Consider the following 26073-nt stretch of genomic DNA (forward strand, 5'->3'; position numbering starts at 1 on the left):
ACATCTTTTATACTGTCTATTGTTAGGAAATTGGGGGTTTTTTTTTATGATCATGATGTCACCAGCTTTCTTTCTTGTGGCCAATGCTCATGCTCCATAACTCCTAAAAGACTGAAATTTCTTTTCAAAAATCTATAACTATGGTTTATAGATTTGGAGACATTATTCAAAGACCTAGGTTCCCTGGAGAAGGTCTTATGCTGGGAAAGGTGGAATGAAAGAGAAGAAGAGAAAGGGAGAGCTGAAAGACCAGGTTGGAAAGAGCTCATTTTGGAGAAGGTCTATCTACGTGGTTCCTAGGAGACAAAAAAGAAATGGATGGAATGTAGTCTGTCTGTCCATCCATCCATCCATCCATCCATCCATCCATCCAGGGATGGGATTCTACCAGTTCAGATTGGCTGGGGCAAACCGGTAGATCCGACTATCAGCTGGGAGCGAACCGGTTCACTCCAACGATTAGGTTGGCCAGCCCACCTCTGCACTTTACTGACCTATATCAACTGATTTGCACGGCAGAGCAGATTGCTGCGCCTCACCTGTGTTACTTCCCAGCAGTAACACAGAAGGTAAGTTTTCGTAAAGTGCACAATCACCAAACCGGTTGTTAAACCAGCAGGATCCCACCACTGCATCTGTCCATCCATTCAATGGTTCATATAAGTTGTCTGATGCCTCTTCATATGTTTCATGCCTAGCTTGTATTTTTTTAAAAAACCGTAACTACTGAATATGCTTGCATATGAGTCCATCTGCAGACTAACCGACTCTTGAATTTTTAACCAAACTACTGTGAAAAACACACCACCCACAGATAGGCTGACCTTCAAAATGTTCAGTGTGTTTTACTTTTCACAATTGCCTTAATCATGGGTAATCCATGAATTATCCATTTTTCATGGTATTTTGGTTAATAAGAGTCAGCTTATCCCCAGATGCTTATCCGCAAGAATATATGGGATGTACGGGTACTTTAAAAATCAGTATTACTCTTTATACTTGCAGGTAAGCCCATCTGTGGAGAAGATAATGTGAATTGTTATGGTGCGTTTTGACATCTAAAATTCTCAGTTTATTCGCAAGAATATAACTCTCAACCGTCCCACTCAGTCATCTAGCAAAGAAAGACTCCTGGCCATTTGTTTTTGCCAAGAATATACTTTGCTGAAGCTTAAATGGTTTCAAAAGTAAGTTGGATCTGAGGTTTTCCCGTGCAAACAATATAAACTAAGATTTCTCCCCTCCCCCTGGTTATCTGCAAATGTCCAATTAGGTCCTTGTATATTATTTAGGAAACAAATTCTTGGTTCCCAGCTCTACATATAGATAGCTGACTTTGGCTGGCTGAAGCTTCCCCCAAGGCGCAGCTGGGCTTCCATCCCCCACTTCTTCCTTGCATTCCAATCCTTCCCCTTCCTACCTCTGTTGCTAATGTCAGGCCATCAGTTCATGAAGCTTGGAGAGCAGAGATGCAGCTATGACAATAGCAGTACAGTATTTGCAACGCACTCTACATGGGGCTACCCTTGAAAAGTGTTCGGAGACTACAGTTGGTCCAGAACGCAGCCATGCGAGCTGTTGTGAGTGCACCTAGATACACCCACATTACACCACAAGACAAATTCCTTGTGTGTCCAATCACACTTGGCCAATGAAGAATTCTCTATACACCGAGTGGTATCTGCACAGCAAATGCATAAGTAACTTTGATGTAAAATCCCAGTGGAAAGAAAACTGGATTACCGAATGTCCAGACTCTGGAAAAAACATAACTGACTCAACACAAAAATTAGCACGTTTCGATGCTACCCATAAATGCTGGAAAGCTTTGAATAGGATTCACACTTTACCTGACATCTGTTCAAGACTCTCTGTTTAAATAGTGCAGAGAATCTCCCCTAGATATGACTATGGTGCTCCTCATCAGATACTGGATCACATAGTGATCAGCAGCCATTGGAGAGCTTATATAGGAGGAAAAGTAGACGTCCCCAAATTAACAATAAGGTAAAAGGTAAAGGTTCCCCTCGCACATATGTGCTAGTCGTTCCCAACTCTAGGGGGCGGTGCTCATCTCCGTTTCAAAGCCGAAGAGCCAGCACTGTCCGAAGACATCTCTATGGTCATGTGGCCGGCATGACTAAATACCAAAGGCGCATGGAAAGCTGTTACCTTCCCACCAAAGGTGGTCCCTATTTTTCTACTTGCATTTTTTACCTGCTTTCAAACTGCTAGATTGGCAGAAGCTGGGACAAGTAACGGAAGCTCACCCCATTTCATGGCACTAGGGATTCGAACCGCTGAACTGCCGACCTTTCGATCGACAAGCTCAGCGTCTTAGCCACTGAGCCACCATGTCCCTAATAAGTAAAGGCAAAGGTAAATTTTTTTGTGATTCTAGGGCAAGGGTGTCAAACTCGATTTCATTGAGGGCCGCATCAGGGTTGTATTTGACCTTGGGGGGCTGGGGTGGGTTTTGCCACGGTAGCCATGGCCAGCTCAACATCACTTGTGTTGGAGCGCCTGTGCCAGCCCTAGTGCTCTGCCAGCAAAAACATGCTCCCAAGCTCCGTTTCTGGCTGCAACGGCCTCCTGCAACCGTCTGCCAGCGAAAACGGAGCTCTGAGGGACACTCCCGAGCTCCATTTTCACTGGCAGAGACACTGCGGGCCAGTCCCTCACTGTTTCCAGGGTGGCCCCACAGGCCAGATCTAAGCACCCTGCAGGCGAGATCTGGCCGCAGGCCTTGTGTTTGACACCCCTGCTCTAGGAGGTAGTGTTCATCTCCATTTCTTAGCAGAGAAAACCTGTGCTTTGCCCCAATTTGTTGATGTTCAATTCAGTTCAAATGTTTTGCAGCCCTAACGCTAGATACAAACACAAAATTTTCACTTCTGCATGTCTGTGGAGATTCTCAATCATCCAAGTCATGGTTGTTCCAAAGGTGCTTTTCAAAAGGCAACTGGACTTTGTTTTTTTTTTCCTTTAAAACATTTGGAACAAGGTTCACTTCCACATTTCCAACCATGGTTTGGCAGATTACAATTCCTTTTTACTACAATGGAAGAGAACCAAGATGGACAAACTTTTTTTTTAATTTCAGAAGCTGGCTTGATCTCTCCAACCACACTTCAAATAAATCACTGGGGCATTTGACAGTGATGATAGTTTAGCCCTGACATGACAGTTTCTGATTTCACAGCTGTGAACAATTTTTTTGACTGGAAAAAAAAGGAGAGGAGAAGGAAGAATGGTTCAGAATGAGATAAAAATAAATGCTCATTGTGTCTGGATTAAGCAACTGTGTCTTTGAACAGCTGCATTTGTTATTATTCCAAAGTGATAGAGAAAAATACCACACACGCTGTTTGTGTTTCCTTTGTTTTTCCTTTCTTTTGTTAGACTATCAGTTGAAAGAAAAATACTATAGCAAAAATATACAAATGCTTCATTCATTAAAAAAAAAAGGAAGCAAATCACTCTGTGATTTTGTGACTTGGCTGTGTAAATTGACTAGTCTCAGAAAGAGAAATAGATAAGCAAATTTTAGGTAAAATGAAACATTGATCAAACCCTTAGATAAGAGAATGCAATACGGTTCTTCATTTACCAAATTTTGTTGAGTTAAATGGCAGTGTTTACATAGGACGACTACAGAGAGATAAAGTAACACAGAAGTTACAGAGAAGCTAAAATAAAGCAAAATGGAATGCCGTATAGTGCTAAAATTTTAAATGAAAATTCTAATCAAAGCCCAAAATATTAAAATATAATACAAAAACAATGAAATGCTGTTTACAGTACTGTTTGCCAATTTTAAGACAGGTGGACTTCAACTCCCAGAATTCCCTAGACAGCATGCTGGCTGGGGAATTCTGGGAGATGAAGTCCACACATCTTAAAGTAACCAAGGTTGAAAAACACTGCTCTAGAGCATCTTGTCCTGTCTTCAGCAAAAATGGTCTTATCAGGCAGATTCCCCAGGTCAAATATTGGATTTATAAGAAGGCTCTGCTCTACTATGGTAGTTGGCAACTCTGGTCTGAGCTATCCAATAACAGGAAGATTCTGACATCCTACTAATGTGGCATAAAATGGTTTCTTTTATTTATTAGATTAGTAGCTTGCTTTTCACTGTAGGAACCCAAGGTGGCATACGCAGCATTTCATTTTTTCCAATGAAAAACTGGCTGAGAGAAACTGACAGGCGCCACGTTGTGAAGTCAGCTTCCGTGGCTCAGGGTGACACAAATTTGAGTCTCCTATCCCTGATCTACAACCAACCATCATCCCCATCCAGATTTCAGAAGATACAGTGGGACAAAGTAGATAAATGTGTGACTATTGCCATATTTTTCGGACTATCAGACACACTTTTTTGTCTCCCAACAGGGGGTGAAGATGTCTGTGTGTCTTATAGTCCGAATATTGCCAAAGCCCCACCCACCCGCCGGCCATTTTTTGGGCTCCGCACACCCCATTTTTGGGCCTTTTTTCGGCCTTTTTTTGGCCCATTCTTGAGGCTTTTTTGGGCCCATTTTTTTTTTTGAAAAACCAGGCTGAAAAAACCTTCCAAAATGGGCCGATAAATGCTTCGAAAATGGGCTGAAAAAAGCCCTGAAAACAGGCTGAAAAAAGCCTCCAAAATGGGCTGGAAAAGGCCTGAAAAAAGGGCCCAAAAAAAGAGCCAAAAATGGGGTGCACAAAAGCCAAAACTTTTTGTTGTTGTTGTTTTCCTCCTGTAAATTTAGGTGCATCTTATAGTCAGGTGTGGCTTATAGTCTGAAAAATACGGTAGATCAATTTGCCTTGACTGCAAGAGCTCAAAGAGTTATAATTTTCATTTTATTTCCAAAACCACAACCCTGTAAGTAGGTCAAGCTGAGAAAGATTGACTAGCCAAAATTTCCACAGGGAGCTTCTGAAACTGTGAGGGTCATCTGGTCTTAATTCAGCATCTTTTCTTGCCCACTACATTACATTGACTGGTACTTGTTCACATTGTGAAAACACAATGAATCACAAATTAGCCGAACGTATTTTAACCCGTGTGGTTCACTGAGTGGTCCACTTTTCATGCCAGAGAATTGGTTTGAGTAAATCAGTGTTTCCCAACCGTGGCACGTTTAAGATAGGTGGACTTCAACTCCCAGAATTCCCAGCCAGCATGGCTGTTTTGGGAATTCTGGGAGTTGAAGTTCACATATCTTAAAAGATGCTAAGGCTGGGAAACACTGGAGTAAATGATAAGTAAATTCAGGTAAGCAGGTTGGGTGAATGTCTTCTGGGGACCTTAGACAAGGATTCCAAACATATCTCTTTGGCTCTATTCTGGGATCTTGTGATACCACTGAGATACTACTGATAGCAAAATATGTTCACAAAGCAGGAAAATCACAAGGGCAGGGCCGAAAGGTGCCCCCTTCACCCCTTACCGCACAGGGCAATGATATGACTGCTGTCTTCATGTACAAACTTCCTGGTGACGGCTTCTTCCATTATTTGCTTGACCTGAAAATAAAAAGAATATAAAAGGTTATTCATAGGAATTGAAACTGATAGGCATAATGCCCCTCCGAGTTAAACCAATGCTGGATTTTCGCATAGGGCTAAACAAGTGTTTTTCAAATTTGGCCAAATAAGGTATGTGGATTCACTCCAAGAATTCTCCAATCAGTATGCCAGAGCAGCAAAGTCAGAATAAAGCATTTATTGATTTTACATGGGCTCGCTATTTTGTACAGGTCACAAAAATATCTAATAAAAGACGGGTGGTTTAATTCCTGTCTTCCCTCAAGGAACTCAGTTTGTTTACACACAAATTAACTTTCACTGCAGCCACATAAAAAAATAACTCAGTGAGGTATGTTTGGTTGGAAGAGGTAGATTGGCACAAACACAATTTGTTTCTATGGGCTAAAGGAAGATGTCAACCTGGATCTCCAACTATAGCTATATTATTTGTAAAAAATATTTTAGTCCATTTTTCATTAAAAAAAAAAAAAACAACATCCCAAAGTACCATGATTCACTCTCTTCCTGGCAATGACTTGCTAGGATTTTCAGCAGGATTTGGTTTGTCATCATTTGCTCCAGATTCTTTTAACCGGAGATGCTAGGAATGGAATCTTCTTCAACCTCCCACACAGAAAGCCAAGAATTTGACTTAACATTGAAGGTAACATACTAAAAGCCAGTTTGGTCTAGTGGTGAAGGCACCAGATTAGAAACCAGAAGGCTGTGAGTTCTAATTCTGCCTTAGGCTGGGTGAATTTGGGCCAATCACCAAGAAATAGAGAATTCTAATCCTGCTTTAGGCATGAAAGCTGGCTGGGTGACTTTGGGCCATTCAACAGGAAATAGAAATTTCTAATCCCGCCTTTAGGCGTAAAAGCCAGCTGGGTGACTTTGAGGCAATCACCAGCAAATAAGAGTTCTAGTTTTACCTAAGTCATGAAAACCAACTGGATAACTTTGGGCCTATCACTCTTTCTGAATCCATCCCACCTCATAGGGTTGCTGTGTGGAAAATAGGAAGGTGAAAGAGGTATGTTCTCAACCTTGAGTTATTTATAAAAGTTATAAAGATGTTATATAAATAAGTAAAGCTTGCTTATTTTTTAGCTCAATATCACCTGCCCTATCAGCATTGTCTATCCACAGAGACACACATAGACACTCACTCACACACACACACAAACACATACATACTGCTCCAATTCACCAGGTTTTCTTAATATCAGTCCTTAATAGAATAACAGAGTTGGAAGGGACCTTAGAGGTCTTCTAGTCCAGTCCCCTGCTCCGGCAGGAAGCCCTATACCATTTCAGACAAATGGTTATCCAAACTCTTCTTAAAAACTTCCAGTGTTGGAGAATTCACAACTTCTGGAGGCAAGTTGTTCCACTGATGAATTGTTCTGTCAGGAAATTTCTCCTTAGTTCTAGGTTGGTCGTTCGCTCCTTGATTAAATGTCCCTCCATTGCTTCTTGTCCTGCCTTCAAGTGCTTTGAAGAATAGCTTGACCCCTTCTTCTTTGTGGCAGCTTGCATGGATTTTCCAGATAACAGCCATATCTGGTGACAGCTTATAGATCAGAGGACAGCTGATGTTCCATATGGTCAGAAGGGACAATAAGACGCAATAAATAAATATAAATAGCAACAGCAATTACGGGCCTGATTCAAATGGCTCTTTGTTCAAAGCGGAGGAGCCTATGTCAAATGGCACAAAAAAGTAAACATCATTAAGAGCCCTTAAACCTTTGGAATAGTCAATTTGGAAAAAAAAAAAAAAAAAAAACCACACAGCCCACATTGCTAGTCCATTAAGAGAAGGGAGGAAAATACCTAGAATAGCATGAGTAACCTATTAGTCAGGAAGGCTGACTAAAAGCTAGAAATTAGCAAAGCAATTTATATTTTTCATTAGATATTTTCACCCAAGGAATTGCTGCTGCATCCCATTCAGTGTTTTGAAGACCACTGCTGATAGCCCGGTGACAACATAAGAAAACTAAATATTAATAAATAAATGTCCAAGATTTAGTCATTCTCGCCTCAACACTCAAAATACATCAAGCCAAAACAACAAATCTTGTAAGAATGCAGCAGTTTTCCTATGCTGGCGGGGGAATTCTGGGAGTCGAAATCCATCAGTCTTATGATTGGGTTGGACACCCCTGCTCTAGAGCTACAGAGACAAAAGTAACTTAACAACAGTTGCAGTGTCCTTTAAACAGCCTATGGTTGAGAGGAAATAAATCCCACAGCAAACAAACTTATCTTTGGCGGCCGGCAACACTTGTGCCATTTGCCAACTTAAATAAACAAAGAAATAATAATAATCACTCAGCCAAAGATAATCTTGGACTATTGGTTCCTTGCCACACTCTATCGATCCAAAAGGGAGGGAAAGGTATCCTTCCAGAAACAAATTGCTTTGATGCACAGAAAACAGCGGGAGGTGGAAGTGCTGCTTTTTAAGAAATAGGAAACATTAGCAGATGAGATTAGCCTATAAACAACATCCTTGAGAGATCTGGGGGATATGGTTAAACTAAGGTAGGGGTGGGGGTTCGCAGGGGTTCGGGAAAACCTCTAGTTAAGATTCTGTGCAGTTCAGAGAACCTCCAAATCCCACTCCTGGCTGGCTCTACCTACCCCACCCCGCCCCGCCCCTCCCAGGAGTCCCCACACGGCCCGTTTTGGATGCAGGTAAGTGCAGGGCACGTGCGGAGGCTCGGGGAGGGCGAAAAACGGGCCTACCAGAAGTTCAGGAAGGCCGGAAACGGGCCCATTTTCAGCCTCCAGAGGGCCTCTGGAGCCTGGGAAGGGCGTTTTCGCCCTTCCGGAGGCTCAAGAAAAGCCTCCGGAGCACAGACTGTAAAACTATATAAATCTAAGTGCTATTGCTAAGTGCTATTTGTGTGTTGCCATTTTTTAAGTGCAACAAAAAACCACACTGCCCCTAATCTTTTAATAACAGTAGAGATTGGTAATAATATTCATAGTATTTGTATTGGCTAGCCCTGCTGAATTTATCTTCACAATAAATCTGTTACCTTATAGGTTAACTGCACATTTATTCTCTGTGCATGGATCCTTAGATAACCAGTAGCATCACCCGCAGGCAATTGCCTTCAGGCACTTTTATTTGTTGAATCAAATCAGCTGTAACTTGCAAAGATTTCTGCCTTGTCATAAATTTGTTAGGTGGGAAAGATGCTGCCGGACACTTCCTGATTTTGGATTGTCACAGACTTTACACACATGTGATCACCTTTTCCTGCAACCTTTTGACAAGCAAAGTCAAGGGGAAAGCCAGATTCACTTAACGACCAGGTTACTAACTTATCGACTGCAGTGCTTCACTTAACAAGAAAGTTCGCAAAATGAGGCAAAACTCATTTAACAAATGTCTTACCTAATAACAGAAATTTTGGCCTCAATTGTGGTCGTAAATCGAGGTCTACCTATACAGTTTGTTTACCTTGGCAGCTTTAAGATGAACTTCAAAAGCCAGAATAGCTGGCTGGGGAATTCTTGGAGTTGGTCACACATCTTGAACTGCCAATGTAAAGAAACTCTATGGCAGTGTTTCTCAACCTTGGAAGCTTGAAGATGGGTCTTCAAGCTTCCAAGCTTCCATCTTCAAGCTACCAAGGTTGAGAAACACTGCTCTATGGTAACATCTGTGGCAAGCCTCTATGTTACATTTTATTGTTCAATACTGATCAAAATTGCTTCGAGGCCACTTGGCAATGAGAAATACAGAAGAAAATTAAATCAATCTCTTTCCTGATGCAGTCTAAGCGGCTGAAAATCATACACAGCTAAGGATTTGTCTTCAAGAGAAATTACAAATCCAGATTATGTAGAAGCTTTTGGGAGGGCTAAGTGGCAGGGCAGGTGGCAAATTAACATTCAGTTTGACTTTTGGAACAGCACAATTTGTTACAGCTGCAGAGTTTGTGAAAAAGCTCAAGAAAAAAAAATGCCATCCAATCCATTCTCTTTAAATCAGGTAAATAAGCTGTTGAGGTTTGGCTCTGGTTATTGGTTTAACTAATCTACCACTCTAAAGTTCAGTGTTTCTCAACCTGGGCAACTTTCAGATGGATGGACTTCAATTCCCAGAATTCCCCATCCTGCCTGGGGAATTCTGGGAATTGAAGTCCACCAGAGGTGGGTTTCAGCACGTTCTGACCAGTTCTGGAGAACCGGTAGTGGAAATTTTGAGTAGTTCAGAGAACCGGTAGTAAAAATTCTGCCTGGCCCCGCCCCCATCTATTCTCTGCCTCCTGAGTCCCAACTGATCGGGAGGAAATGGGGATTTTGCAGTAACCTTTCCCTAGATTGGGGAGGGAATGGAGATTTTACAGTATCCTTACCCTGGTGTGGGGTGGGAATGGAGATTTTACAGTATCCTTCCCATGCCACGCCCACCAAGCCATGCCACACCCACCAAGCCACACCCACAGAACCGGTAGTAAAAAAATTTGAAACCCACCCACTGAAGTCTGCCAGTCTGAAAGGTACCATGATTGAAAACCACTGCTCTAGACAATTTTTCATGGAAGAACTTTAAATTCCAGATAGAAAATACATTTATTTTTATTTATTTATTTTTAAAAAGTGAAACAAAATATTATTTCCTGGATGTTGGGGGGCTTCCTCCTGGAAGTTTGAAGATATATAGTTAATGTCCCAATTGTATCGTTTGGATTTCTCTTGTTGAAGTTAGGAGTAATTCATTTTATAATTGCATAAATGAATGTCATTTTGATGAATCAGACAGCCATACATGTATGCATGCATATGCCACCCAGATGCAGAAAATGTAGATTTTCTATTTGTAGTAGCAGTACAGGTAAATAAGTTCTCGACTTACGACCACAATTGAGCCCAAAAGTTCTGTTGCTAAGTGAGACATCTTTTAAATGAATTTTGCCCCATTTTATGACCTTCATTGCCACATTTGTTAAGTGAATCATGGCAGTTGTTAAGTTAGGAACATGGTTGTTAAGTGAATCTGGCGTCTCCATTGATTTTGCTTGTCAGATTGCAAAAAGGGATCACATGACCCCGGGACATTGCAACCGTCATATAATATGAGTCAATTGCCAAGCATCTGAATTATGATCCCATGACCATGGGGATGCTGCAATAGTCTTCAGTATGAAAAACGGTCATATGTCACTTTTTTCAGTGCCGTTGTAACTTTGAATGGTCACTATATGAATTGTTGTAAGTCAAGGACTACCTGGATAGCAGAGAAAGTCATCCATTATGCTAAGATATAAAGTCACCACTGAAAGAGCAGAAGGGCCAGGTTAGGGACAGATCATCCCAGAGAAAATCTATCTATATAGTCACTAGGAGTCAACAATGACTTGATGGCCAACTCACCAAAATGGCACTCTGGGCTGCGTGCAACTATAAAACAAATTACTCCTAGCTTCAACAACAGAAATCCAAATCACACAATCGGGTCTGAACCCGATTGGCAATGCAATTATGTGATGCCACAGAAAGGACCTGGAGAAGTTTCTTCGTTTATTTATTTTATTTTATTTTATTAAATTTCTATACCACCCTTCTCCCGAAGGACTCAGGGCGGTGAACAGCTAGAAGATAAAACACAGAGATACAAAAATTTAAAATAGATTAAGTTAGTCTCACCTAATTCGTTGAATTAGGTGAGACCAATTTAAGCTTAATTTTTGTGTTTGTAATGTTTGACATTTCAATCTGCGCCTTCTGCGGCTTCCACAAACCGCCACAAACAGTCTGTTTGGTGTAGTGCTTAAAGGCACCAGGCTAGAAACTGGGAGAACATGAATTTCTAGTCGTATCTTAGGCACAGAGCCAGTTGGGGATCTTTGTGCCTCTCATTCTCTCTCAGCCCTAGAACCCTTTCTGAAAATTGTCCCAAAGGAGCTTTTTCAAGAGGCAACTGAATAAGGCAACAGAATGAACTGAAGAAGCTTCTTGGATGAGAAGCGAAACGTCTTCCAAAAAAAAAAAAAAAAAAACACAAGGAAGTCCAGTTGCTCCTTGGAAAAAAAGCTCCTTTGTGACAACCATGATCTGGATGACTGAGAATCTCCATAGATCCTTCTGAAAAGGTTCTTAAGAAAACTCCATGGACTTAGTATACAAAACACAGAATAATAGAATTGGAAGGCACCCTGGAGGACTCCTAGTCCAACCGCCTGCTCAAACAGGAGACCCAATACCTGTGATGGCGAACCTATGGCACGGGTGCCACAGGTGGCACGTGGAGCCATTTCTGCGAGCACGCGAGCCGTCACCCTAGATCAGCTCCACCACATATGCGCGTCCACCTCCCGCAGGCCAGCTGATTTTCGGGTCTCTGCCATGCATGCAGGAGATGTGCGTGCATGCCCATGCCGCCCCTCCCCTCCAGGAGTCTCCCCACGGCCCGTTTTGGATGCCAGGTAAGTACAAGGCTCACGCAGAGGCTCTGGGAGGGCAAAAAATGGGCCTAACGGAAGTCTGGAAATGGGCCGTTTCTGACCTCTGGAGGGCCTCAGAGACCATTTTCACCCTCCTGGGGGCTCCAGGAAAGCCTCCGGAGCCTGTGGAGGGCAAAAAATGGGCCTCCTGGAAGTACTGGAAATCTGGAAATGGGCCTTTTCCAGCCTCCGGAGGGCCGGGGGAGGACGTTTTCGCCCTCCTGGAGGCTCCAGGAAGGCCTCCAGAGCCTCCAGAGCATGTGGAAAGCGAAAAATGGGCCTACTGGAAGTCCGGAAACTTCTGGAGGCTTCAGGGAGGCCTGGTAGGCCCAAAAGCGCGGTGGGGGGGGACAGCACAGGGGGGGCATTCATGGGAGCCATTGCATTATGGGTGTGAGTACACACATGCGTGCTATTGCATGCATTCTTTTGGCACCTGAGGAAAAAAAGGTTAGCCATCGCTGCCCAATTCCATTTCAGACAATTTGATGTCCTGTCTCTTTCTGAAAGCCTCCAGAGAACCCACAACTTCTGAGGGAAGCTATTCCATTGGTTGATTGCTTTAACCGTTAGGAATTTTCTCCTTAGTTTTAGGTTGCTTCTCTCCTTGGTTAGATTCCATGTATTGTTTCTTGTGTGGCCTTTTGGTGCTTTGAAAAATAGTTTAACCGCTCATCTTTGTAGGAGCCCCTCAAATATTGGAATATTGTCCAGCCAGTTGAGAGGTGTCATAGGCACACAAGCCATTTCCTGCTGGATTGGACTTCTGGCTCATTTAGTCCAGTAATCTCTTCATGCAGTGACCGACCAATTCCATAAGGAAGTCCACTAGTCTCTTAGCAGATGTCCTTCAGAGGCAGCCACCAATGAATGCTAAGAGTCACTGAACCTCATGACTCTCATGAATTGCTCCCAACCTTTTTTGAAGCCGGCCAAGATGTTGCTCAACACCACAACTCATGGTAGTAAATTCCGAAGTGTGATTAAGTGTTGTGAGAAAGTCAAGACGTTGAAGATACAAAAAAGAAGCTGCAAAGAGTTGTGTTTTCCCTAATCCAGGACTCTCCAAACTTGGCAACTTTTAAATCTTGCGGATTTCAACTCTCAGAATTCCTCAGCCAGCCATGTTGAAATCACAAGCCTGAAAGTCGCCAAGTTGGGAGCCCCCCCTGCCCTAATCCATCGTTCCACTTGCACCACAGATTCAAAACCTGCAAGTTTCTCCTTCTGAGTTATAGTTTTAAAGGGAGCGGTTGGTCTTTATTTGGTCCACGACTGATGAATTGATTTCTCCTGCTGTCCACGGTGCTTCTTAGTAATCATCTCCAACTCTCTAAGTCAAAAACATTCATCTTCTTGGCTTTTAAATTAAACAGCTGCCAAATTTGCTCCAGCCTGAGACCAGGTAGTTACATAACCATCCATTTCTGAGAAAATGAAAGCCCAGGGTGACCTAACAAAACAGGTGGCCATCTACATCAAGAGATTCTCTATCTTTTATATTTTAATTTCCACGAATTACTTGAACCTAGGCGACATCAGGATGGAAACAATTTAATGGCACTGCTTTTATTTTTATCTTTTATAATTACTGTTATTGCTGTAAACTATCCTGAATGCTAGACAGAGGAGGAAGATGAGATAAAAATTGGGAGAAAAGCATGTTTATGTGCTTATTGCTATGACATCACTATAGATACGATAAAACTTAGGTTTTATGAAAAATCTGTACAATATTCCAGGATTGGCATCCATTAGGAAATATCGTTGCAAACACAGAAGCTGCATCCAGTTTTGGTCACCACATTATACATAAAAAAAGATGCTGAGACCACGGTGGATAAAAATTATTTTTAAAAAAAACAAGTAAACAAAAATCAAATTTTTAAAAAATTTAAATCAGATTTTTTTTATTTAAATCGGATTTTTTTTATTTTTATCGAATTTATTTTAATAAAATGCTTTTGGGGTAAAAATCTACCTAAAGATAGTTTTCTGTTTAAGATACATTAATAATTTAGTTTATTCAGCATGAAATGGAGCTTAGTTATGTAGCATGAGGCTGTATATTCTGCAATATCGGGACTGTCAGTAAGTCAACAGCAGGTCAGAGGAGGAGGACAGAGGACAGAGATGACAGTTGCTCTTTAAAAATTATGATTTAAATCAAGTTGACTTAAATGAAATCCACCCTGGATGAGACTGTGGAAGAAGTGCAGAGAAGAGCAACAAAGCTGATTCGAGGCCTGGAGACCTATGAGGAACGGTTGCAGGAATTGGGTATGGCTAGTCTACTGAAAAGATGGACTGGGGTAACATGATAGTAGTGTTCCAATATCTGGAGGGCTGCCACAAAGAAGAGGGGATCAACCTCTTTTTCAAAGTACCCAAATGCAAGACAAGAAACAATGGATGGAAACTAATCAAGGAAAGAAGCAATCTAGAACTAAGGAGAAATTTCCTGACAGCGAGAACAGTCAACCTGTAGAACAGCTTGCCTTCAGAAGCTGTGGGTGCTCCATCACCAGAGGCTTTTAAGAAGAGACTGGATGGCCACCTGTCTGAAATGGTATAGACCTGTGATGGTGAACCTGTGGCACGCGGAGCCATCTCTGCGGGCACCCAAGCCACTGCCCAGGTCAACTCCACCGCGCATGCCCGTGCGCCTCTCGCCAGCCACCTGATTTTCGGGTCTCTTCCGGGAGATGCGCATGCATGTGTGCATGCATGCATGGAGGGGTGCGGAATGGCCCCCCACTCCCCCGTTTTTGGTTCCAGGAAGCTTCAGGGAGGCCTGCTAGCACAAAAATAGGGGTCGCACACACATGCTTAGGGGCAGCACGGGGGGCTCAAGCGCACATGCGTGAGGCCTGTAAGGGGGATTGCATTATGGGTGTCGGCATGCGCACACACGTGCTTTCGGCACCTGAGGAAAAAAAGGTTCGCCATCACAGGTATAGACTAGGGGTTAAATGCGCCCGGTTCGGACCGGCTTGGGCAAGTAGGACCGGCTTGGGCAAGTAGGTAGCGATGGCGGTGGGCAGTTCGGAGAACCGGTAGCAAAAATCCCTGCCCCTGCCCCCCATGCCCAGCTGAGCCGCACGATCATCAGAGCCTTTTTTTTTCTTTTAAATGGCTCTGATGATCCCAGCTGAGTTGCCTGCCAATCAGGCAACTCAGCTGGGATTGTCAGAGCCTTTTGAAAGCATTTTTTTACATGGTTTTACATGTAAAAAATGGTTTTAAAAGTAAAAAAAAAAAAATGGCCACGCCCACCCAGTCACATTACCCCACCACCACCAAGCCACGCCCACAGAACCGGTAGTAACAAATTTTAGATTTCACTCCTGGTATAGACTATAGAGTCTCGTGCTAGAGCAGGAGGTTGGACTGCAAGACCTCCAAGATCCCTTCCAACTCTGATATTCTATGTTCTATGATCCTGCACATTAGCTCATCCAGAGCTGGTTGCTCAGAACAAGTGGCCCACAAGAGGAGTTAAGCTGCCCTCTCTGGTGACCACAGTTCTGAAGAATGCAAAAGAGCCATTGGACTTGAGTCTCCAGAAGATAGATTCATGGTCTCTTTAGACAACATGGACAGGCTGCCAAAGAGCAAGACATTCTCCAGGCTTTGCAACTGGGAATGGATGCGAAGAGCTATGGAGAGCAAAATGATAAATAGCAGGAAATGCCACTGAGAGATGACCATCAAGGCTTTTAAGAGACTGGACAAGTGTTTGTCTGAAATGGTTTTTCTGCTTGAGCAGGGGGTTAGACTAGAAGACCTCCAAGGTCCCTTCCAGTTCTGTTATTCTATTATTCTCTACTCCAAATCACATCAGTCCCTACCCATTCATTTGGGCTCCATCATCTTTCAGGAAATCACGTGGAGATTTATAGTCCCTTCTCTTCCTTTGTGGGGTTTCCCAGGCAGGAATGAGAAAACAAGGACGAAAAAACAAAACCTACCAACTGTGTTTTCTGCTGCAACAGCTTTTGAACAAAACGTGGAAACTTCTACCGACTGTGAGGTGCCTGGAGAGCTTATTTCCTTTTTCCCTTTTCAAGCTGTGTTACTCACCAGGCAGCTGGCAACAGACAAGCCGGGAAAGCAAGCAGGCTTGAAATACAGGCGATGTGTGAACGCAACTTGAGCAGTCTGGGAATAATCATTCTGCTGCTGCTTTTTGCCAAGGTTCACTCCTAAACTCATTCTGATGCAGTCTTCAACAATTCCCCCCCCCCACCCCGAAAAAGAAAGAACTGAAGAAGAACTGATGCAAGAACCAAAGAAGCTTCTTGGATGAGAAGCGAAATGTCTTCAAGGAAAAGCAAAGGAAGTCCAGTTGCCTTTTGAAAAAGCACCTTTGGGACAACCACAACCTGGAGGACTAAGAATCTCTATAGACATTTCCCTCCAGATGTCCCATCCTTTAAAAAAAACTTGACAAGCCTATGAGGGATGGGGGAGGGGGGAAGAGTCCTGCCTGAAAAGAGCAGCACAGATTTGAGAATTTGTAAGTCTCATATCAAAATAGTTTGCCTTGCATAGTAACTGAAAGCTTGGAGATGATAGGAATCCATTTATTTTAAGGGAAAACTGGTGTCTTAGGTTGCGTAATTACCGTATTTTTTGGACTATAAGACGCACCAGAGTATAAGACGCACCAATATTTTGAAGAGGAAAACAAGAAAAAAACAGTTTTTGGCCTCTGCGTGTCCGATTTTTGCCCTCCCTGGCCCCCAGGAGCACTCTGCAGGCCTCCTAAAGCCTCTGCGTGTCCTATTTTTGCAAAAAACAGCCCCATTTTTGGCCTCCGAAATCCTCTGCACATCCCATTTTTGCAAAAAATGAGCCTCTTTTTGGCAAAACCAGAATGCACAGGGTACGGTTTCGGGAGGCGAAAAATGGTTGTATTCGGTGTATAAGACACACCAACATTTCCACCCTCTTTTAGGGGGGGAAAAAGTGCGTCTTATACTCCGAAAAGACGGTAGTTTTTTTCTCAGATACATTTCCTTACTGGACTACAGGTAGTCCTCGATTTACGACCACATTTCTGTTGTTAAGTGAAATATTTTTAAGTGAATTTTGTCCCATTGAACAATCTTTCTTGCCACAGTTGTTAAGTGAATCACTGCAGCTATTAAATTAGTATCATGATTGCTGGTATCGGGTTAGTATCTAGCTTCCCCACTGACAAAAGGTGATCACAAAAGGTGATCACCTGACCCCGAGACAATGCAATCGTCATAAATATGAGTCAGTTGCCAAGTGTCCAAATTTTGATCAGCATGACCATAGGGGGATGCTGCAACGGTTCTGTGAAAAATAGTCACTTTTTTCAGTGCCATTGTAACTTTGAACAGTCACTAAATGAACTGCTGTAAATCGAGGACTACCTGTAATTGTAAGTGCTTTACGTTGGAAGGAATTCAGTTTCTTCAAGGTTAAGGCTACACCTGAAGGATTAAAAAAAAAAATCTATGGCAGGCTTGCCACTTTCAATTATCATTAGCATTAATCTAAAAATATACATTAACCTTTCAGTTCCTTATTTCTTTTGTTGGCTACCTTGAATCTTAGCATGAGTATCAGAAATGGGGCATATATGGAATAGTAAAGAGAAGTCTTTGGACAAGGAAAGAGTCTGATGAATGAAGCTCAGCTCCTGATTTATAATCCTGGGAGAATTCCAACAAGCCTGTAAAAGTATTTCTAATTCAGTGGATACTTCCTCTTAAAATAGGTTTGTGGCAATATTTATATACAGTACAGGTGGGCCTCGACCAGGGTGGGTTCTACTTACCTTTACTACTGGTTCACAACAGGCTCGCGCATGCGCAGAAGCTTCTGCACATGTGCAGATCGCTTCTCATGACGTCAGGATCAGTGGGCGGAACTTCCCGCCAGTTTTACTACTGGTTCTATAGAACCGGTCCGAACCGGGGGCAACCCACCACTTGCCTCGACTGACAACAGTTCATTTAGTGACCATTCGAAGTTACAACATCCCTGAAAAGGGTGACTTATGACTGTTTTTACCGCCACCATTATAGTCACCTGATTTACATTTGGATGCTTGACAACTGACTCCCATTTATGACAGTTGCAGCGTCCCAGAGTCATGTTGTTCGCTTTTTGCGACCTTCCGACACGCAAAGGCCATGGGGGAAACCAGATTCATTTAACAACCATGTTGCTAATTTAGCAGCTGCAGCGATTCACTTAACGCCTGTGGCAAGAAAGGTCGTAAAATGGGGACAAAGTTCACTTAACAGCGGTCTCACTTAGCCACTGAAATTTGGGACTCAATGATGGTCGTAAGTCGAGGACTCCCTGTAGTTACATGTCAGGGGCCGTGTTTCAATTAATGTAGTCAATTGTATTAAAATATACAATATACGCCTGCTGCTACCGACGACCTCCCATCAACTCGTGCGTTCCCACAGCTCCTCAGGGTGCCATCAGCCAAACAATGTAGGCTGGTGACCCCCAGGGGGAGGGCCTTCTCTGTGGGGGCACCTACCCTCTGGAATCAATTGCCCTCAGAGATAAGGAGAATCCAAGACCTCAGTGCCTTCCGTCGTGCCCTTAAAACCCACTTTTTCCAGCAAGCCGGGCTGGCTTAAGAACAAATTTTTAAATGTTTTAATTGGTTTGTGATTTTTAATTTTTGGGCCAAATTTATATATATTTTAATTGTTTTTTAATATTTGTATTTCATGTTCTTAATTCTGGCTGTACACCGCCCTGAGTCCTCAGGGAGAAGGGCGGTATACAAAATTGGAAATAAAATAAAATAAAATAAAATAAAATAAAATAAAATAAAATAAAATAAAATAAAATAAAATAAAATAAAATAAAATAAAATAAAATAATAAAATAAAATAAAATAAAATAAAATAAAATAAAATAAAATAAAAAAATAAATAAATATAGATTGGCAACTTTAAGAGGAATTTTGGGACATTTTGCTAGATCTGGGGGCAGGAACGTATCTCCGTTCTACAGACATGGTCATTCCGGAAGAAATTTCCCAGTTGTGGATTCTACAACTGAGTGGAGTTTCTATTTTGGCGAGATGGTGATCCAAAAAAAAAAGGCTACCTGTGTCAGATACTTTGATGGCTGTGAGTAACCAGGTCACAGCTGTTAATTGAAGCAGAGCGACCTGGGTTCTGATGGATGGGCCAGTTGAACAACATCCTGTTTTGTAGAACTTGGTGTCCCCTTTCCATTTTGTCACGGAAAAGCAAATTGTTAGACACAGGGGCTTAAAAGCAATCATAGCAGGAAAGCAAGCAACTCGCGTCAAATTTCCAAACAGCATTATGAGCTTGCCTTTCTATTAAAAGTTTAAAAATAAATCTCGTGCTAATGGGAACTGCAAAGCTGACAAAAGAAAAATCCAAATCCATAAAGGAGTCATTAAATATCTGTTAAGGACAACTTTGGGAAAAGCTTTGCCCACTCCTGAACATTGAGAACACAGAAACGGCACCCAGGACGATAAAATAAATGCTTTTAAGAATAAAATTCGGCTATGGAAGCTTTCCGGCGAGGCTCTCACCATTTGGCGTTATACAAAAGCTCTCTTTACCTGCTACGGTTGGAAAGAACCGCGCGGAGAAATGGGGAAAATAATAATAATGAACTGGTTAATTTAATAGCAACCAAAATGCTTCAATATGGGAAAAGATGGGCCTGATTTCAGCAGAATTCAATTAGATCCCTTCATCTTGTTTACTTAACACCTCTTCATTTAAAGAGCACAGAAGGAGATTTACAATCGGGCCCTTCAAAGAATGAAATATACTTTTTTTTTAAAAAAGAAAGCAATTACATAGAAGTTTACAAAAAACGCTTCATGAGATTTTTTATCAGCAACTATTCTAGGCTTTATGAAAGGAGAAGCAATTGGAGACCACCAGCCATTTATTTCTATGCTTTCCAATGCAATATAGGCAGTCCTACATTTACGACAATTGGGGGCCAGAATTTAAGGTTGCTAAGCAAGTTGGCTGATAAATGAATCGAGGCCCGATTTTTACAGCCTTTTTTTTGCCTCGGTTGTTAAGTGAAACATTGCAGCTGTTAAGTAGACCATGCTTTCGTGGCGTGAATCTGGATTCACCCGTTGACTTTGCTTGGTTGAAAGCCAACTGGCAAGGTCAATATTTTTGAATTACCTCCACCCCATGTTGCCCCAAAGGTACTTTTTCCAAAATTTCATGGTTTTGTTTTGAAAACGTTTCGCTTCTCATCCAAGAAGCTTCTTCAGTTCAGAACTGCTGCACAAACCATTGACTTACCACTGATTTGAGAGTACCGATGTAGCTCAGCTCCACAATAAAAAAAAAAAATGACAATACAAGTAGTCCCTGACTTACAACAGTTCATTTAGTAACCATTCAAAGTGACAGCAGCACTGGAAAATGTGACTTATGACCGTTTTTCATACTTATGACCATTGCAGCATCCCCATGGTTACGTGATCAAATGTCATAAATTGAGGACAGGTGACCACAGGATGCAGCAAACAACCATAAATATGGGCCAGTTGCCAAGCGCACAAAATACAGGTAGTCCTCGACTTACATCACTTCGCTTAGTGACCGTTCAAAGTTACAGTGGCACTGAAAAAAGTGTAAGTTTTTCACACTTATGACCATTGCAAGCATCCCCATGGTCACGTGATCAAAATTCAGATGCTTGGCAACTGGCTCATATTTATGACAGTTGTTGTGTCCCAAGATCATTTTGTGACCTTCTGACAAGCAAAGTCCATGGGGAATCCAGATTCACTTAACAACCATGTGACTGAGTTATCAACTGCAGCGATTCACACATGTGTGGCAAGATAAGGTCGTAAAATGGGGCAAAACTCACTCAACAAGTGTCTCACTTAGCAACAGAAATTTTGGGCTCAATTGTGGTGGTAAGTCGAGGACTAGCTGTACACTAAGGTCTGTCAGTTCCTTATGGCTATGAAACAGTATACTCTATATACTCAGAAAAGCATAGATTTACTGTAGAGTAAGAGATTATTTGATTATATAATTATATGGGTACTAAGGAAAGTTGATGTCATTTCTTCCCCCCACTCTACACGCACACACACACGCACACACACACACACGCACACACACACACACACGCATGCACACACTCACATCAGGTGCCAGGAAATCAGGAGATTCAGGCAGTTCAAAGGAATATCAAGATTTATTGGAAGCGTAAGCTCTCTAGAAGAATCTGAACTACTAACAGCCAAGGGAAATTAGCAGGAGATAAGAGTAGAGAGAATTCAAGGTGGCCTAGAGTTAGATCTCTTGTGGGTTTGCAGGGACTCATGACTTATGATGCGTTTGATGCCTCCCTCGAGCTCAGCCTGGGTCATCTCCTATACATGCAGACACATACATATGTTTTCCCTATTTTTTTTACCTTTTCCCCTTCTGACTTTTTTGCTCTTTTTATTATTTTATTATTATTATTATTTATTAAATTTATATGCCGCCCCTCTCCGGAGACTGTTTATTGATATTTTGTATTTTTTCTTGAAATTTAACAAAGTTGTATAAAAAGAGGATAGGCGTATAAATAATTTGCATGTTTCTAAGGAGAGATTTCATGGATTCCATTAAGCTACTTTTGATGCATACAAAACAGTTGAAACGAATTAAAGTACCGGTACATGCAAGTCCTAAATATTTCCAGTATTTAATGACACCATGTTGATGCTCTATGAATCCAGACTCACTTTATTATATTTTTAAAATATACTTACATGTCAAACTACAGGTAGTCCTCGACTTATGACCATTATAGCGCCCCAAATTTTTGGTGAGACATTTGTTAAGTGAACTCTCTCTCTCTCTCTCTCTCTCTCTCTCTCTCTGTCTCTCATTCTCTCTCTCTCCCTCCCTCCCTCCCGCCCCTCTCTCTCTCACACACACACTACTGGAATCAGATACAGATTTGGGATTTGGGAAATGTTACTTTCCAGTGGCAGGGAAAATATGTGGATGGTACAGGTAGTCCTTGACTTACGGCCACAATTCAACTCAAACTTTTGCCCCATTTTACAATCTTTCTTGCCGCAGTTGTTAAGTCAGTCACTGCAATTGTTCAGTTAGTAACAACCCGGTTGTTAACTGAATCTGGCTTCCCCATTGACTTTGCTTGTCAAGTGCTCGCATAGCCACAGAACACAGCAACCGTCATAAATATGTCCCAATTGCCAAGCGTCTGAGTTTTGATCACATGACCATGCGGAATGCTGCAAAAGTTGTAATTGTGGTCATAAGTCACTTTATTCAGTGTCGCTGTAACTTTGAACACTCACTAAATGAGTGAGTGTTCAATAAATGGGGTGGGGTGGGAGAAATTGCATGGAGGGGAAGAGCCTCGGTGGCGCAGCAGACTAAAGTGCTGTTAAGTAGCACCAGCTGCCTGCAATTACTGCAAGTTCGAATTTCACCAGGCTCAAGGTTGACTCAGCCTTCCATCCTTTCGAGGTAGGTAAAATGAGCACCCGGATTGTGGAGGCAATGAGCTGACTTTGTATAAAAAAGAACACCGCTTAGGGGGGGCCGAAAGCCCTACTAAGCAGATATATACAAAAGTATGAAGGCTATTGCTTAACGCATTGTAAGCCGCCCTGAGTCTCCGGAGAAGGGCGGCATATAAATCGAACCAATAAATAAATAAATAAATGTCTATCCAATACACGAGATGTCTTTTAGAACAGATTCCAAATTTTTCTTCTTCTGGCTAATAAAAAGGGAACACTTGTTTTAAGACCACAACCGCTGGGACCCCACATTGTAAAGTAAAGAAATAATGACCTCTCTCTCTGAACAGCCATCAAAACACCAGATTTATTCACACACGGAGCTGCACCCTTTTAAAATCTGCTGTCGGATGAATTCACGCTCGTGCGGTTGGTCAACCACGATCTGCATGACCGTGGAAACAGCAGGATTTAAATGGCATCGGTAACACAGAAGGAGAAGGAAAGGTTTTCGTTTTTGAATGAATGCTGGTCTCTCTATCTCCCTCCCCCCACCCACCGCGCCCCATGCACAGCCCCTCCTGCCCAAAACACACATTCACAGTTGCAAGCACGACAGTAGCATCTGCGTCATCAAGATCACAGCAACTGATGGGTGGGAGATAATGAAAGAAGATAGAGAGATGGAGTATTACGATAAATCCCCTATATTGCTCATCGCTGTCCTTTTCATAGAAAACGGAGCAGAAAAAGGCTTTAGTATCTTTTCTTAAACGATGCATTCAATGGACATTCTGTTCTACTCTTTGCAATCCTTCCCGACACTGCCCAAGCCTATGTAAACACATTTCTGCCAGCTAAAGATAACATTTTCCAAATGCATCCAGCAAAATGTTGAGAAACTAATGCATCGGTGGGCAATTCAGCCGTACAAGGATGCAACTGGATTTGGGACTAAAAATTCCCAAGTTCCGCCAACTGATGAAAGAAAGATTACACTTTTTTTTAAAAAAAAATCTGAGCGGAAGAATTTATTCAGAGTGGCAGCTCACTCCAGATTACCCTAGGCATCTTCTTTGTCAAGAACAGGGACATAAATTATTTTGCTGTTGCAGAACAATAAGGAAAACGAAATCTTTGTCAATTTCCTGCAGAGATTGATCGTTAAATAGCAATCTTCTGTTTAAGGCTTCTGCAGCAACATACTTCTCGGCCTCTGAAGAGCCATAAAGCTCTCTGCCCTCTTAACTGCACCCTGGCACAGGATCCAAGCGCCCAGACACCTGGCAGTTGAATTCTCTAGGTAAAAAAAAAGATTCCTGTCCAGATGAAAGCCACTGCTGGCCATAAGCATGTATTAAACTATACTAAGCCAGTGTTTCTCAACCTTGCTAACTATAGATGTGTGGACTTCAACTCCCAGATTTCCCAGCTGGCTGGGGAAATCTGGGAGTTGAAGTCCACACATCTTAAAAGTTGCCAAGGTTGAGCAACACTGCACTAAGCCATACTAAGCCTTCCCCAAACGGATACTTTCCAAATGTACATGTTTATGGCCAGCACTGGCCTTTACCTTCACCTAGAATATAATCACCAAAATTCCATGGCTGAGAATGTTGGACTTTGTAGTCCTGAGACACCTGGAGGACCCCAATTGCCTAATGGATTTCTGGCCCAATTAAGTGATGCCCCGAATGGACTTTTGATGGATCTTAGAACAGCAAGTTTCAACTTGGTTGGCGCTTGGATGGGACACCACCAGGAAATTTTAGTGCTTGAGAAGTCCTAAAAATAACCTGAAAGGAATCAAATCATTTCATGCCAAGGAAACTGCATAGATCTATGAAATGTCCAGGGATGGGGTTCGACTCTGAATCATGATTTTAGATTATTTTTTAAATAAATCAATAAAACAGCAGGCCAAGATTTACAGTGATTGGAGCATTTCTCCATCACTGTCCTTAAGATTTGATACATATGATTCAGAGAATGTAGGTAGCTTTCTAACCTTGTTCCTTTGACCCCCCACAACCATCACACCAGTCCTAGGAAAATACCTTGTCAGCAACAGGTCCTTTGTGAGGCAATAATATTCTGCATGCCCTCAGAGGCACTCTTGTTTGTATCAGCAGATACAAAGTTGACTGGCCCTGGTCTGCCCCAGTAGACTAAACATTTTGCCTAATACAGATAGTCTTCAACTTACAACCACAATTGAGCCCAAAATTTCTCTTGTTACGTGAGACCTTTGTCAAGTGGGTTTTGTCCCATTTTACAACCTTTCTTGCCACAGTTGTTAAGTGAATCACTGCAGTTGATATTAGTAACCCCATTTTTAAGTGATCTGGCTTCCCCACTGATTTTGCTGGTCAGGTCGTCACAAAAGGAGAATCACATGACCTTGGGACACGGAAATGGTCATAAATATGAACCACTTGCCAACAAACATCTGAATTTTGACCACCTGTTCGTGAGGATGCTGAACAAGTCATAACTGAAAAAACGTTAATAAAAGTCACTTTTTTTCAGTGCCATTGTAACTCTGAGCGGTCACTAAATGAGCTGTTGTAAATCAAGGACTAGCTGCATTACATTCATTTCCCTTTTCAAGATCTTATTCATAAACAGGCCCTTTGCATCAGCTGGTCCCTTCTGAACTAGACACGTCAAGGATTAAACCAGAAACCCTTTGATGAAAAGAGAGAGAGAGAGAGAGAGAAAACAGCATTTTACAACAACAATATGCTGTTTTTGAGTTGCCTGAAAAGAGGGGGGAAGAGCCTTCATGATTCCAGAAGCTCTCACTATTACCACCTCCATACACCACAAAGGGGACCTAACCAGTTGTCAAGCTGAAGGTGGGTAAAATGAGCTTGACTGGTCGCATCATAATCAAACACAGCTTGTGCCAAAGTAAATATGATTAGGAAAAGGGTAAATGCTCCCATCCGAATGTTTGTCCTCCCTCATCTCACCTGGTTAGACGAGGGAGAGACAAAGGCGTCTCTGAGCTTGTACAGCGTGTATATTTGATCAAAACCAGGCAGACTTGCTCAATTCAGGAATGAGAAATTCTCCATTTCTAAAAGATTTTTAGTCTAAAAGATTTTGAAATCGTCCACCAGCTAACTGCAGCTCCACTCCCAGAGAAGGGGCTGGGCACCAAAAGAGATGCCTCTATAAAATGCCCTTTGCAAATTTTAATCCTCATCCCTTTTGTGTCATTCAGTTCTATTCACTCAATCCAGGGGTCACCAACCTTTCGGACCTCAGGGACCTCTACCTTCATAATTTTAAATCCCGCGGACCACTAATATGATATATTTTTTAAAAAAAATAAATAAATAGTATTTAGTGCAATATAAAAATGCAAATAATTTTTCTGCGGACCACCAAAATTTCCTCATGGACCACCAGTGATCCACGGACCCCTGGTTGGTGACCGCTGGGGCCCCAATCTACCTGTTATAATTGGTTTCATACAACACGCTGCCTCTCTTCAGACACGTCTCAGGATGAATTAACTCAACTGGGATCCGGGTCCATCCCCAGACACTAAGCCAGGAAAAA

The 26073-nt window shown here is 42.2% G+C and overlaps 1 protein-coding gene across 10 annotated transcripts in view; it reads right to left on the reverse strand.

The window, feature by feature from the left end:
* The window catches only part of SGSM2 (small G protein signaling modulator 2), a 136057-nt gene that overhangs the window by 108669 nt on the left and 1315 nt on the right, over nucleotides 1–26073 (reverse strand). For all 10 annotated transcript variants that reach the window (XM_087889609.1, XM_087889617.1, XM_060693193.2 and 7 more), the window contains exon 2: nucleotides 5436–5511. In XM_087889609.1, the coding sequence (XP_087745735.1) occupies nucleotides 5436–5511 (76 nt within the window). The remainder of the gene's footprint in view (nucleotides 1–5435; nucleotides 5512–26073) is intronic.

Source organism: Pantherophis guttatus, chromosome 1, assembly GCF_059756535.1.
Source record: "Pantherophis guttatus breed Tessera chromosome 1, ASM5975653v1, whole genome shotgun sequence".
Classification (NCBI taxonomy): Eukaryota; Metazoa; Chordata; class Lepidosauria; order Squamata; family Colubridae; genus Pantherophis; species Pantherophis guttatus.